The sequence below is a fragment of the Leptonychotes weddellii genome, chromosome 7 (assembly GCF_054177405.1).
Source record: "Leptonychotes weddellii isolate Sample4059 chromosome 7, ASM5417740v2, whole genome shotgun sequence".
Classification (NCBI taxonomy): domain Eukaryota; kingdom Metazoa; phylum Chordata; class Mammalia; order Carnivora; family Phocidae; genus Leptonychotes; species Leptonychotes weddellii.
This window is the reverse complement of record NC_138375.1, coordinates 27,742,299-27,757,255: the sequence shown is the minus strand read 5'-3', so window position 1 is coordinate 27,757,255 and position 14,957 is coordinate 27,742,299. Positions and strand designations below refer to the sequence as shown.

The window sequence follows — 14,957 nt, the reverse complement described above, 5'->3', positions numbered from 1 at the left end:
AAAACATAATTAAGACAACAGAAAAGTAAGGGAAACATGAGCAGACCAAGCAATTTGTCTAGCAGGAATCCACACTTTTATGATCACAGTAACGTAAACACTGCATTTCCCAAACCTTGTGGTGTGTCTGTGAATGACGTGGGATGGGAGGGAGACGGGGTGTTGAGAACACTAAAGCTGCACCTTCTTTGTAGGACATGCATACATAATGTCTAAAAGTTTTAAATCAAGGCACTGCCAGTGTGAGTTTATCTCAAAACATGGAAGTTAAATACGCAAAGAAACAGGCGATGGGGTTTGGCGGGGAAGGTGCGAGCAGGGAGCTGCTACTTTGTGGTGTTAGCCATTTAGCATTTAGTGCTGTTCAGTTTTTCAGACTACTGTCTTCCATTATTTTGATTAAAACTTTAAAACAGTAGTTTAAACAATTCTTCATACTTCTTTTGTGATGCAAAGGCTTCCCGGCTAGCAGCTCATTTGAGACTCAGTGTGCTCTTCTCCCTCGGGTCTCTCACTGCACTCAGTCAGGATGGGCCCCAGGCCCAGCAACCCCCACCCCAGCGGGTGGTGGTGCACTTTCATGCCCTGAGGAAGAGAAGGGACTTTGATTATCTGCCATATGCCAGGATTATTCTAGAGAATGTATGAAAACTTCACACAGCCCCAGGGAGGGAAGTTGTGATGGTCTGTGTCATGGGTTAGAGAAACTCAAGTTCCGAGTAATTTCCATACTAGGTCCAGACCACATGGCTACTAACTGGCAGAGGTAGAACTTGGACGTGGGTCTGGCTGACTCCACAGGCCCTGGCCGCGAGGGTAGCCAGCAGCCACTCATTTGAAAGGGATGTGGGTAGAACAGGTATAAATAACTAGGGGTTTAAAAAATGGTGTAGAGATCAGTAATAATAATCTTCCCTTTAAAAATAGGTCGGTCCGACATAAAGGTTAAGAATATTACTGACCTATCCCAGAAGACACTGAGAATTGCTGATCTTCAGGGTAAAACAAGTTACCATCTGGTCTTGCGAGCCTACACGGATGGTGGCATGGGCCCAGAGAAGAGCATGTTTGTGGTGACGAAGGAAAATTGTAAGTTAATTATTGCTGTTGGGGTGCTTTCCGTACTTAAATGCATAAGGTTTGAGCAAGTTTTGTGTATGTAGGAAGCCCCTTTTTTAAAATTTCCTGTGTTGCATGTTTATAGCGGGTAGCCAGCAGTGTTAAAAGGCCACGGGATGAGTTCATGTTTATTCTTGTCAGTTATTTGTAGCTGTTTCCTAAGAGTACTTAAGAAATTAATGCATGAAGGATATATCTTCAGTCCGGAGTTCTAAATTCATGTTGAATCTATATAAAGCTGACCCACTTTAACATTTTTTTTTTATATAAGATTTTATTTATTTGAGCATGTGTGTGTGCGAGCAGGGGGAGGGGCAGAGGAGAGAAAGAATCTCAAGCAGACTCCCCACTGAGCTGGGAGCCCGATGCAGGGGCTCGATCTCACAACCCCAAGATCATGACCTGAGCCGAAATCAAGAGTCGGCCCCTCAACCGACTGAGCCACCCAGGTGCCCCCACTTTAACATTTTTTCGCCCTATTCTAAATGTGATTTTTAACATATCCAGGGAGGAGTGGAAGAAATACCCTTTAAAAAACTATAAACCCCAGCATTCACAACTTGGAGACGGAGAGTAGGGAAGATGGGCTTGACTGTCTGCAGTGAAGAACTTGAGTTGGATCACGCCATATTCTCTAGCCCCAAGTTGGACTTCACACACACTCTCAAATAAAGCACCATGAGGATATGGTTCTCAGCGGGAGGCCATTATGCCTCGTAGGGGACACTTGGCAGTGTCTGGTGACAGTTTTGGATCTCAGAACTGTGAGGTTCTACAGGGATCTAGTGGGTAGAAGCCCAGGGTTGCAGCTGAACTCCCTACAGTGCGCACAGTAGCCCCACCCACAGGGAAGAAGAATCCGGCCTCACATGTCAATAGCGCTCAGCCCCGTTCTCAAGAATTTAAGTACTAGTGTAAAAATTATTAAAATGCGTGAAGGTCATATTTTAATAGTTTTTCAGTGTTCCCGGAGCAGGTAGGATTTTTTTTTTCTTTAAATAATCTATCAATTTAAGTATCTTCTAATACGAATTTATTCTGTATGTCCTGCTTAAAATGCTGATTTGAATATATCCAATATTCTCTTTTCAGCTGTGGGATTAATTATTGCCATTCTCATACCAGTGGCAGTGGCTGTCATTGTGGGAGTGGTGACGAGTATCCTTTGCTACCGGAAACGAGAATGGTAATGGTACCTGCATTTCCTCTTGCTGTTGTGTTCTGAAGAGCATGATTATTCAGTTCTGAGTTAAGAAAGAAGTGCGTGGTTGAAACCAGTCGGTAAAAAATGTTGGCTCAGTCTGAATTAATATTGGATTTAATATTAAGCAAGAATTATTGAAAGGTTTTTAAAGTAATAAAGTAAAAGGTAAACTTTCTCCTACTGTATTTACTTACTCATGATTTAAAGTGATAGCAGATGTATTAAAAATACTTATAGGCACAAATATGGCAATAGCTATGTGCAAGATTACTGATTAGGATCACACTTGTCCTGGTGACTTACTTAGAAAATATTGTCATTTACTCATTTATTTAGCAAATATGAATGACTCCTCCCACGTGAAGAATAATACAGTGGGTGAACTAAATAAGTGTGATCCTTATAGACATTGAGCATAGTGGGGAAAGGTGGGCATTAAACCCATAATCATCCAGTAAACACATGCTTATAAAGTATGTGTGTACCAGGAAGGTCACTGGGCACCATGAGGGGAATAAGAGGGGGAACCCTGTCACCGAAGGTGGCCTACCACATCTTCCCTATGGGAGTTCCATTTACCACAGGGTAAGGAGAGGAGAAAGAGTATTCCAGGGAGAGAGAATCACTCCTGTGAGGGCCCAGAAATTGGAAAGAGCTTGGTCATCAGGAGACAGTGAGAAGGACTGTGTGTCTGAGTGAAGCTAAAGAGGCAGGTGGTGAGGTGAGGTGAGGGGAGGAGGTGAGCCAGGACCCAGTGGGAGAGAACACCTCAGGGTAAGCTGGCAGGAGCCATCCTGGGCTGGGCTCGGGGCAGATGGCTGTGTTCATGTATAGACGGCCCTCACTGGCATTAAAAGTGCCATCCTTTATGATAAAGAAGAGAATGTATTCTAGTAATCCTGGCTTATAAGTTAACATAGTAATAGTTTAGAACCATAGAATACCCTGTTTTGGTGACCATAGTCTCATTACCAAAAATCACATTTTAAAAATTATCTTAATACAAAAGATAAAATGAGAGAGTTTAGAAGCTAGAGCATTTCAGACTTAGATTAACAAAGTTGTTTTTTTTTTTTTTTTTTTGCAGGAATTTCGAATATTAAACTTCGTTTTAACAGCTATACTATGCTATGGCACTGAGCAAATCTCCTTTTTGTTTGCATTTTGTTTTTGCTCATGATTAGTAGCCTTTTCCCCTCAGAGTCCAGACCCTGTTAGGAGCAGCAGAGAACTGCATAACACACATACGCCCCTGAAGTACTGGACCATGCATGATCCCACCCGCACTCTGGACATTCGATTAGATGAGCGGTGACCCTGTTGTACTTTTGACCTGAGAGTGCAATCACCATTTGAATCCTTTGCTTCCATTTTCATAAGATCCATAAGATATTGTGGTTCTAGAAATAGAAGTGGTGCTTGTAGTTTTCAGATAGGAGCCTCTCGGTGCGTTGTACAGAGAGCTTAATGACTGATCACACTAAAAATGGTCTTGCATTGTTGTCTCAGATGTTCACTGAAGCGTCATATGAAATTTCAAAATAAGCCCAATGATTTACTAACTTATTTGTTGTCTGATTGATAATCGTGATTATTAAATGTACTTAATCATCTCTATTTAAAGGATTAAAGAAACCTTCTACCCTGATATTCCAAATCCAGAAAATTGTAAAGCTCTACAGTTTCAAAAGAGTGTCTGTGAGGTAATCCTTTCTTTTCTTAAAACGTTTATCTTTTAGTACTGGCTTCCTTTTTTTAGTCTTTTGGGAGAAGTTTTTAACATGCAAATATCATCTGGAGGACAATGTATTGAGCAAAGAGCGTCTTTAACATCTGCTGAACTGCTCTGATGAATGTTAATGTGTTTTTACCATGCTCATTTTTTCCACTGCTATTAATAGCAGGGGACATATTGATATGTAAAAAAGTAACTTTGGGGGCGCCTGGGTGGCTCAGTCATTGAGCATCTGCCTTGGCTCTCGGCTCTCGGGGTCCTGCGATGGAGCCCCGCGTCATCGGGCTCCCTGCTCAGCGGCAAGCCTGCTTCTCCCTCTCCCACTCCCCCTGCTTGTGTTCCCTCTCTCTCTCTCTCTCTCTGTCAAATAAATAAAATAAAATTAAAAAATTAAAAAAAAAAAAGTAACTGTTCTAGTATGCACTACAGAATAGTAGAGACTCATTTTGGTAAGTAGCTGTGAGAAAAATATTTGAGATAATGCCCCTTTTTGTAGGAAGGGCATTTGCAGCAGCTTTTAGCGCTTTTCTTAATCATTGATTTATAATTTATTTCTAGGGAAACAGTCCTCTCAAAACATTGGAAATGAATCCTTGTACCCCAAATAATGTTGAGGTTCTGGAAACTCGATCAGCAGTTCCGAAAATAGAAGACACAGAAATAATGTCTCCGGTAGCTGAGCGGCCAGAAGAAAGCTCTGATGCAGAACCCGAGAACCACGTGGTCGTGTCCTATTGCCCCCCTGTCATTGAGGAAGAAACGCCGACCCCGGGCGCCGATGAAGCCGGAGGGACCTCTCAGGTTGTTTACATTGATATCCAGTCTATGTACCAGCCCCAAGCGAAGCCAGAGGAAGACCAAGACAACGACCCTGTCGGGGGGGCCGGCTATAAGCCACAAATGCACCTCCCCGTCCCTGCTGCTGTGGGAGACCTCGCGGCGGAGGACGACTTAGACAAAACTGCAGGTTACAGACCCCAGGCCAATGTAAATACTTGGAGCTTAGTATCTCCAGACTCTCCCAGGTCCACAGACAGCAACAGTGAAACTGTCTCTTTTGGAAGTCCCTGCTCCATTAACTCCCGACAATTTTTGATTCCTCCTAAAGATGAGGACTCTCCGAAATCGAATGGGGGAGGGTGGTCCTTTACAAACTTTTTTCAGAACAAACCCAACGACTAACAGAGTCACCGTGTCACTTCAGTCTGCCATCTCAGCAAGCTCTCCGTTCTGGCGTTCCCGGGCCAGCACTGGGCATCTTGGAGGGATCCTGTGAAGTATTGTTAGCGAGGGGGACCTCACTGCGCGCAAGGCACACTCCAAGTGTTCCTGTGCACCTAATGTAGTCTCACAGCCAAAGTCGAGTAACTCAGAAATTCAGTCCATGCCACTCAAGTCTTGGAGCGATCCGTGACTGGAGCCAAAGAATTCTCACGTGCTCTACCTTCAGGAAGCCCTTTGTGGCTAATCCTGTCTGGTCCACACATGCAAAACAAGTCCCCCAGCCGCGTGTTCTGTTCTGCTAGTGGTTTTCTCATACGGATACTTTATGGAATCGCAAGCCGATTTACAGGCACAGGAGAAAAATGTCAGAGTAACAGATGATGGTTATTTGCCTGACCCTTGCTCCATTCTAGACGAAAACCAAGCACAGATTTCAGAACTTTCAACATTAGTCTCCTCTATCCACAGCACTTACAAAAAATTAATATAATTTCTAACGTAGTGACAGCTATTTAGTGTTTTGTTTGATAAATGATGCTGATTTCCGTGCCTACTGTATAATGGTTATCAAACAGTTTTCTCAGGGGTACAAACTTTGAAAATGAGCGTGACACTGACCAGCCCAAATTAGAATCATGTTGTCTTGCTTTGGGAGGTTTTGCAGACCATCCCCTTACTCTGTAGCTTGCATGTGAACTTCCCTTCCTGCAGTTGGTTGCCCTAATATTTAAGACTGAAATTTCTAAGACTGGAGATCTGAGGTTTTTTTTTTACATCTGTTTTTTTTTTTTTGTAACACAGTGTCAGTTTTATAAATACAGGAGCAAATCCAGTATTACCGATAAACCTAGAATTGCAGTGGTTTGACTATTTGAGGTGACTCCTACGCAGACGCTCGCTGCATTAGCTCTTTGTACGGTTCTGACTGGCTTCAGCGCCTCCCGAGAAGGCCGTGTCGTGGAGCCCCAATCACCCGGGCAGCGGTGACCAAAGGTTCCTCCTGATCAGGCATTTTGGCAATTTCTCCTTGTGAAATGATCATCAGTCTAGACTATTTGACCCAGTCCTCAAATGTTTAAAACTAAAAAGATCATGCTTCCTACAGGAACAATTCCTCAAGGACTATTGCATGTGAACTGTGGCAAGGTCCGTTTGAATCGGTGGGCGTGCCCGTGTTAAAGGTGTGGTGGTTGATGTGTGAGCTGTCCCTGACTGCCTGTCTTCACAGCCTCCCTGCCCGCCCTTGCTTTTTGTAAGTGATGTCTAGGATGAATGTGGGTTTTGGAAAAGCAGAATGAACTAAAAAGTGTACCTTAACATCTCCCCCACCCGCAGGTCGTCTTTGTATTTTGTCTTTTGAGAGTTAAGGCAAAGCACCAGAAAAATTGGAAATATCTGAATACATCAGGATGTGCCTGTTTTTCTTTTCTGTATTTAATCATATGAGCTGCTGTGATGATAATGGATTGGTTATCCTTTTTTTCTAGGTCCTCATGTTTCTTTATAAAAACCATGTCATGGAAAAAAGCCACAAGGTGACAAGGGGCAAATCTCTTTGGGTACTCTCTGAATCCTGATGGTAATTGCTAGAATTCAACTAAATTCTAGAGCTTCATGATGTATGGACGCATGGAATGAAACAGAACTAGTTATGTACACAATTAGTATATGTTAAAACCATGGAATACCTCCTAGAGATTTTCAACAATGAAAAATGTCTCAAACCAGAGCCATCCCTGACAGTTTGCTGCTTTTATTTATCCTCTTGGGCTCCTCTCCTCAGCTTGCACCCCAGACACTCAGAACTGGGGCTGCCTGCATTCCCTGCTGAAGCTTGTCATTTCCATCCCCGCCTCTTGCCCCCAGCTCCTGCCTTGTTCACCATTGAAACCAGTGGATCCTGTACTTCATCTCTTTAGGATAAGTGTTGGCCAAGGTAAAAGTTTATTAGGTCTGAGCTACACTAAGCTGAGAACGGGGAAAAGGCCAGAAGCAATTGTTGGATCTCTGTCATCAGTATATATGCATTGCAGCTGTGGCTATCTGGATGCGGTGCCCTCTCTAACCTATATAATGACTCATTTGTTTGGCTTACGGTGAATATCACTGGGCTCTTGAGTCCTTTCACCCTCTCCAAGACTTCCGTGTTTTTACTGCATGAGAAAGGGTTAGAGTGCTGCTCACCTCTCACCTTCCCCTGGAGTTCCATACACAGCGATCACTAGGTGAATGGGAAGCGGAGCAACACTGTTAGTCTGGGCAAGCTCTTTGTAACGTGCTATATGCCTACAAGTATGTGGTTTAGGGCTGAGGCCAAAGCAGGTTGCTTGTCTTTCCCCACTGCGTTGAAGACAGCCAGACCCTCTGTGCAAATCCAAAGTCATTACCTCCCCCCCCCCCCCGCCCCTGCTGCCCTACCTGGGCATGTGGGGGCAGCCTCAACACAGGGAGAGAAGACACCTCCCTTTGTCACATACCCGGTTGTTCGTGGCACCTGGTAAATAGGCACTCTTTGTCAGTGTCAGGACCATGCTCAAGTGTGAAAAGCATTCTTGTAGTTGGTCACGCACTGTTCCAGTCATTTTAGCCCCTCTCCCTGGAGGAGGGGACACTAAAGGCTAGTTGGAGGGGGAGGCTAGATGTGTTCCCTTCAGCCCTTCCCAACTGGCAAAATAATTGGGTGATCCCTCTTTCCTCAACTAAAGCCTAGTCATTGGTTAGAAAACTCTTAGTATCTGAACTCATTTATGCCCCACAATGTCTGTTTAATAATAGTCCATACTAGGACACATTTTCCTATCTCGCATAAGCCAGTTCACTTACAAACCAATTTCAGATCAAGCCTCCCTTGTGAGGAATGATGGTCATTCTGGTGGTCATTATGACTGCATTTCTCTTGCGAGTGGCCCTCTTAGATAAACAATATTTAGTATAAAAGTATTCTTAGAAGACTTAGCTAGAATTTTGACATTAGGTAGAGCTTGTACATTATGTACTGCATGGATTAGTACCCATATTCAGTTGAAGTCATCGATGTGTTGAACTATAGAAGCCTGGATTTGAGATTGTGGCCCCGGGTATCTGGATAGTTGTGTGTTTATGTGCTTAGGTGATAGAGGTGCTGTGTTCCTACAGCTTGGACTCAAGCAGCCATTCATGGAAAAGGTTAAGGGCGAAAGGATCAGCCTCGTTTTCCATACCAGCATCACTTTCACGGCTCATGGATCTGAAGGACTGCATTTAGAACACCTAGTACTATTGCACTCAGAAACTGTGGTAAAAGTCACATCGTTAAAACTTCAGGCAACTTGTATTCTTGTTGGAAATCATTAGTCCTGTAATTTCTTAATTGTCTTCATGTGGTTCATGTATAAAGAACTTGGCAGTCCTTTCTGCGTTTGAATAATTAGATGTAGGTTAGTGAAGGAGATTAGGGAATATTTTCTTCCAAAAGGAATTTGAAATCAGTTTTATAGTATTTTGAAATTAAAGTACTCCCTAACATATCAAAATGTGGAAAATGTTATCTCAAATTTTTTGACAGCTCAGGCACATAATCTGATGAGACTTTTTTTTTTCTATTTAAAGTAATTTTTACTGTTTTCTGTGTTGAACCACTTAAAATTTGCATACCTTTTATAAAATGCCCTTTTTTCTTGAAAGTCTAAAATTAGGCATCCCAAAAGTCAAATGTGAGATCATTAGCTAATTCCAAAGAAGACTAGGTACATGGTGGAAATTCAATGATTGTTTATTAACAGAATCCCATTCCAGAATGTGCAGTTTTCACGAAGGGTGGTTTATACCAGGATCTAGGTTGTGTAGATCCAAGACTATTGGCTGAAAGATTCAAATCTACTCAAGAAGTAGCTCCAGTTTGAGTGAAAACTTGGGAAAGACTCAGGCAAAAGCATCAATAGATATCTTATTCCTCCCTCATTGTGAGAATCCATAGCGTCTTTTTATTTAATGGGTACAAAACTTGGGACGTGTTTGTACCAACCAGCATTGTTCTAGCAAACCAACAAGACACTGATGTGTGAGCTTAACTAATTATGAGGACTCGTGCATTCTCTTGATAAACTCTTTCTTCAAAGCATGTAGTTTAAACTGGTATTTCCCGCTGAAACAAAATTCCATGGTACCATGCCCATCCTACCTTTTATATCCAGAAGAAAATTTTTCACAGAAAATGATTTTCCAAACTTACTGGAAATGCATCCTTTAGACATGACCTTAGAATATCATTGGAAATCACTTGGTTTAAATTTGGTCTGTTTGTCTTTGTGGATTATGTACCAGGGCTATTAATATTTAAACCTCTTCTTTTGATAGGGTGGTGAGATTTTTCTTTTCAGTTTGTGCCTTTGTCTTAACTATGACATGATCATATTCATGCCAGTTATAATGCGAATGAGCTATTTTTAGTGCCTGTATGGAGGATTAAGAAGAACATTCAGTTAATTGATATGTCAGGCTGTAGTGTGTGTGGTAAAATTCCACAGGATGTGATTTGATCTAGAATATACTCAAATTCTTAAAATTATGATACTGAGTTATGACAAGTTTCTGTTATTTTTAACCATGAGAAGTGCTTGTTTTTCCCTATATTAAGACTGTTAATATTTTGGATTATAAGTGTCCAAGTTGCAGACAGAATTTACCTATGCAAGATAAATTCTAACTGTGCAACATTTTTATGAAAGTTAAAAGTAGTGTTTTAAGAGGGAAACCTTCTGAAAGTTTTCGTTACAAGTGCCTAGCTGAAGAACCATAGAAAAAATAAATTCAGAATCTCTCAAATAAGTAAGCTTTCACTGATTGAATATTAACCAAATACAAAACAGTAGTAACTTACATTACTTTTTATTGCTGTAACTGAACAGCCTAAAAACTAAGAGATGTGATGGGGGGAATGAATATTTCATTGATAAGGAAATTAATTGGTATTACATTTACATATATTTTCTAAGATTTCCTTTGCACTAGCCAGTCAGATCTTTAAAAAAGCTAAACAACTAACAACAAAGACCTTATGCTGCCCTTAAGCCAAAAATACTTTGTATACCTGGTTGAATGGCTTATTTAAATGTATTGAATTTCCTTAACACATTTAAAATGTACTTCCCTTCAGAATTACTCCATTTTAAACATGGGTAACTTTCAATTTCTGAACTTCCTTTTCCTCCTAAACATTCCATTATAAGACATCAGAAAGATTTCTAGGTGGTAATACAATTTTCATTGAAACATGGACAAGTTAACTGTTAGGTTCAACAGTAGTTTGGCAATCGATCATACAAAACAATACTAAATTTTCATTAAAAAATGTTTCAAATATTTGGCCCCCAGTTTGATTCCAAAACTTTTTCCCATGATTTATGATACACCCTTCTATTTAATTTTTTCCTTCCGACATAATGTTTTGGAAAAAGATGAATATGTTATGAATAGTTGAAGACAAAACACAGTAAGAAACACCTATTCAGGTCGTTGTTGTGGCAGGGTAGGTATTCTATGCTACCTTGGCGTTTGTGCTTTCCTATTATTTTCTCAAAAAGGAGCATGGCTTTTTCTTAAATACATTTTAATTCAGAATTGCTTGAAAAAGATTGGCCTGGATAGAAAGACATCCAGAATTTGAGATGGTACCACCTTTACAAGTATGTCCAAAGGCTGAAAATCATTTAAAAATACTCAACTATCCCAAAAGAATGTGTTGCCTTTTCTTCTCTCTCATTAGCTGGCCATAAGTCAGAGGTCTTCTTCACGTTTAGGAAATTGCCTTTTTTTTACTCTCAAAATTGCATTATAGTGAATTACTGTTTACAAAATACACATACTGTGAACAGATAGAAGTTTTTGTCTTTTATAAGAGTGTCTGTAGAATGAGTGTCTTTTTAAAGGGGTTATATGTTAAATATTTTCAGTTTTGTTTTTTTTTATAAATACTAGTAACTGTTTACTAATTTTTGTTTGGTCAGGTGTGTGCAAATGTAGCTGAAAGATAGGGAGAAACTGCACATCCAAAATGTCCCATTTTCGTTTCTTGAAATGTTAACCACTACAGACTTATCTTTGTTTAACCCAAATTATCATTTGTGATGTTCTGTACCTAAAATCATGCTTAATCGTATAAGGAAACCTTTAAATACACACACAGAGGAAGCAAACTATAGATTGCAGTATATTGGTGTGATTCAGTCTGATTCACAGAATTCCTAGTTTAATATGGAACAAAACAACTCCACTTAACAGAGATGACAACTGAAGTATTTTCCGCCTTGCGAAAATTTGAAGATTATGTTGCTGTTAGAATGGAAAATTTGAACATTTTATATCATCGTATAATTTCAGAATTTAGTTTCCATATCTTTTGGAGAACATGGTTATATCAAGAACATAGAATATAAGTAACCTATTACTAAGACACCTTAAACATAAAACTAGTATGCTTGGCTGTTAACTCTAAAGATGTTACTTATGTTTGTTTTTAAAATGCATGTATTTAACAATTTTATCATAGTATTGTCATGGACAAATAAATATATTTTCTTACAACTTACACTGACGGATTTAGGCATTACTGTTTGTTTTTTCTCCTGTCTTAAGCACTTAGGAAAAAGTAGCCTCTACTTTGTTATTGTTAATACTTTTGTGAATTCTCATAAGAATTACAGTGGTTTATGAAGCAGTAACACGGGGCTCTAACTAAATTTTTAATATTTTAATACGTTGGTATGCCATTGACATAATCTTCCGTTTGTTCCACTAAATCTATATTCTGTGTCCCAGAGAAGTTAGCATAAAAATAATCAAAAAGTGGGAATCCAACATCATAAAACAAAAAATGAATACTGGTCCTGAAAGTATGGTTTTTAATTTTTTTCCTTTGAAGACAACCTAAACATTTCTGGAGATTCTGGGAATACAGCAAAATCAGTTTAATTTCAAGTCACTGAATTTGGAAATACAGTCATTGATTCAGCAAAACCTCAGCAATTTTAAAGTATAAGGTGATCTTAAGTAGCATTTCATAAGGGGAGAAATTAAGTCTTTAGTCCTGTGTAGCCTGTGCTTTACCCAGAGTCACAACTAAAATATGAATGGGCTACAATTTAACCTGAAGAAACCGTAGACCAATTTTGAATTAGTTGTGAAACACATGTTCGTATTTAAGTCCTAGAAGAGTGCATACATACGACTGGTCTGTCCTTCGGGGAGATGTCAGTGCATAATTTGTTTCCCAGATGGTGGATTCTTGAGCCAAAATGTGTAAGCACCATCCACCCCAGGAACTTTGAAAAGGTCAGAAAGAGGAATGATACAAGTATTAGGGGAAAGAAAAGTAGAGCTGTATGAATTTTTTCTTTAATGTGTAGAATTCAACATCACTAAAATGTTAGTTTACAAACTCAAGTTCTTTACAAAAGAGCTGTGTAAGAATTAGTTTTGAATGGCCTATAAATTTGATCCATTACCCTTCCCCTGGAGTGACTAACAGAAATACAGAATTGAAAGCATTTATTCAGTGTCTGAGAACCAGCAAAGTTGATTTAACAAGAGATGTCTTGAACTGATTTGGAATTAAATTGGAGTGGATTTTATCCCAGAGTGATTAGTCTCAGATTAAAGAGAAGAAAAGCTTTTGAGGATGATTTTGATAAAAACTGGGAAGTGGAAATCATGTTAAAATGAGTACAAGTGGAATGTACTGGGCCGCTCCGACATCTCTCAACTTCCCAAAGGTTAGAGCGAGGCTGAGGTCCCAGCTCAGATGTAAATCTCTCTCCCCCGGGGGCCCCTTTCTCACTTTCTCACTGCCCTGGAAACATGTCTTCGCTGCAGACAGCCTTCCAAGGCTGGAGCCAAGCCTTCAGCTTCCTGTCCCTCGAGGTGCTTGCACACACCCCCACTCACCTTGTCCTGGGGCGGGTTCCGATTCCAGAGGCCACACTGCCCAGTTACCAACAGCCAGCAGCACACACCCTTCACAAACAGGAGTCCAATTTTCTGTTCCCGTTGGTGGCTCCCTTCCTTTCCTGGGAGGCCAGGTGGATGCCGCCTTGCCTGAGCTGGGCAGGCCTGGCTCCAGGCTGCGTTCACCACCTAGTACCCGCACACCCCACCCCCCGCCGGGGGAATCAGCCAACCTCTCATTCTCCTCTGCTCAAAACGGTGGGGCTTGAGGACCTCGTTTTGCAAAGTGGTTGTGAGGATTCCGGAGAGTGTGCATGACGCTCCCAACAGGGTAGATGTGGGATTGTTACCCGTGCCTCTGTCCCTCCAGGAACCTCAGGAATGCCTCTTTCTGACCTGCACCTTAAAGGTGTAAATGCCTTCAACTCGGGTTAGATGCCCCTGAGGTCACATCCCACGGTTACCCAGAGGGGTGTTACATGGCAAGAGGCCTGCTTAGATGGACCGCGGGACCTGTTCCACCTGCTGGAATGCTGGACTCGATCTCTCTCCAGCCGGGTAACTTTCTCCATCCTCACATCTCAGGCTAAGCATGGCTGGCTGAGAAGTCTCTTCCGGTGTCTCAGCAACCCCACCTCTCCGTGCACCCCACTTCTGTGCAGCTCCCCCACCCCCACCTCTCGGAGCACCGAGCACAATTCTAATGCTTTCTTTGACACAGAATTTGAGGGGCGTCTCAGGTGCCACTGCATCCACGGGGCTCGGCACAGTGTCAGCCACATGACAAGGGCTTGGTCCATACTCTTGAAATAACGACCTTGAAAAGCCAATACATGACAATGCCTTTCCTGGATGTAGGAACCTCGTTACGGTACAGAGAGGTGACCCGCCTGGGGTCTAGTCTCCAACCATGGAAACACAAGGGATCCCCGCTGAACTCGCATGCCTCAGACAAGGACCGGAGGCTCCCTGGGGTGGCCCAAGACGCTCCTTCCCACGTCCACTGGGGGAGACATTGTTCACCCCAGGTGCTCAAGTCTTTGTTGCCTGCCTTTGTTCTCCCTCAAGGAAATTCGCCTTCATCCTCAGACCTCTTTGACAAGCGCAGGTAAAGGATAAATAGGCTTTATTTATTTCTGACCACAGGTGAGAGCCCTCCTCCTACCCACCGTCCAACAACCGCACCTCCTCCCCGCTTCGAAATTTATGTCATTCTCTCTGGGTCTGTACCCTTCCAAGTGACCATGTGCATGACGAAGTCGTCTATTTCTGTCGCCACCTCTCTTCCCCCGTTGCATATCTGCTTCTCCAGAAGACAAGCCTTGCCTCAGGTCTCAGTCACTCGGTGGGGTAGGTAGGTCCTGGTACGTCGCACAGGCCTCCACCGAGGGGCTAACACATCTCTTCTCTACATCCCAAACTTTCTTCTGGCAGGACAGGCCGCCCCAAAGAGCTGCGCCCGGGGCGCCAGCCTCCTCCAAGCTGCAGCCTGCGGTCAAGGACGGGAGCGCGCCCTTCCTCCCAGCGCCCAGGGAGGAGGCCTCTGGTGGGCGTGGCCTGGGTCACGTGTCCGCCCCTGGGGGCGGTCACGTGGCCGGACAGAGGTTCTGTCCACCGGCCGCTTGTACAAAAACTACACATTCCGAATCGGAGGACGAACAGTCCCCCAAAAGAAGAGGGGTGATATTCTGAGTGAACAAAACAGTATTCACTACAACCTCGCTAAACTAGAAAATAAAAAGGAAAAAAAATCAC

General features: G+C 42.1%; 1 protein-coding gene across 4 annotated transcripts in view; it reads left to right on the top strand.

Moving 5' to 3' along the window:
• The window catches only part of LIFR (LIF receptor subunit alpha), a 78,219-nt gene extending 66,372 nt beyond the window's left edge, over positions 1–11,847 (top strand). For all 4 annotated transcript variants that reach the window (XM_081826035.1, XM_081826032.1, XM_081826034.1 and 1 more), the window contains 4 exons: positions 928–1,089; positions 2,212–2,305; positions 3,948–4,026; positions 4,617–11,847. In XM_081826035.1, coding sequence (XP_081682161.1) covers positions 928–1,089; positions 2,212–2,305; positions 3,948–4,026; positions 4,617–5,240 — 959 coding nt within the window. In that variant the 3' untranslated portion in view covers positions 5,241–11,847. The remainder of the gene's footprint in view (positions 1–927; positions 1,090–2,211; positions 2,306–3,947; positions 4,027–4,616) is intronic.
• Positions 11,848–14,957: the final 3,110 nt, after the last annotated feature.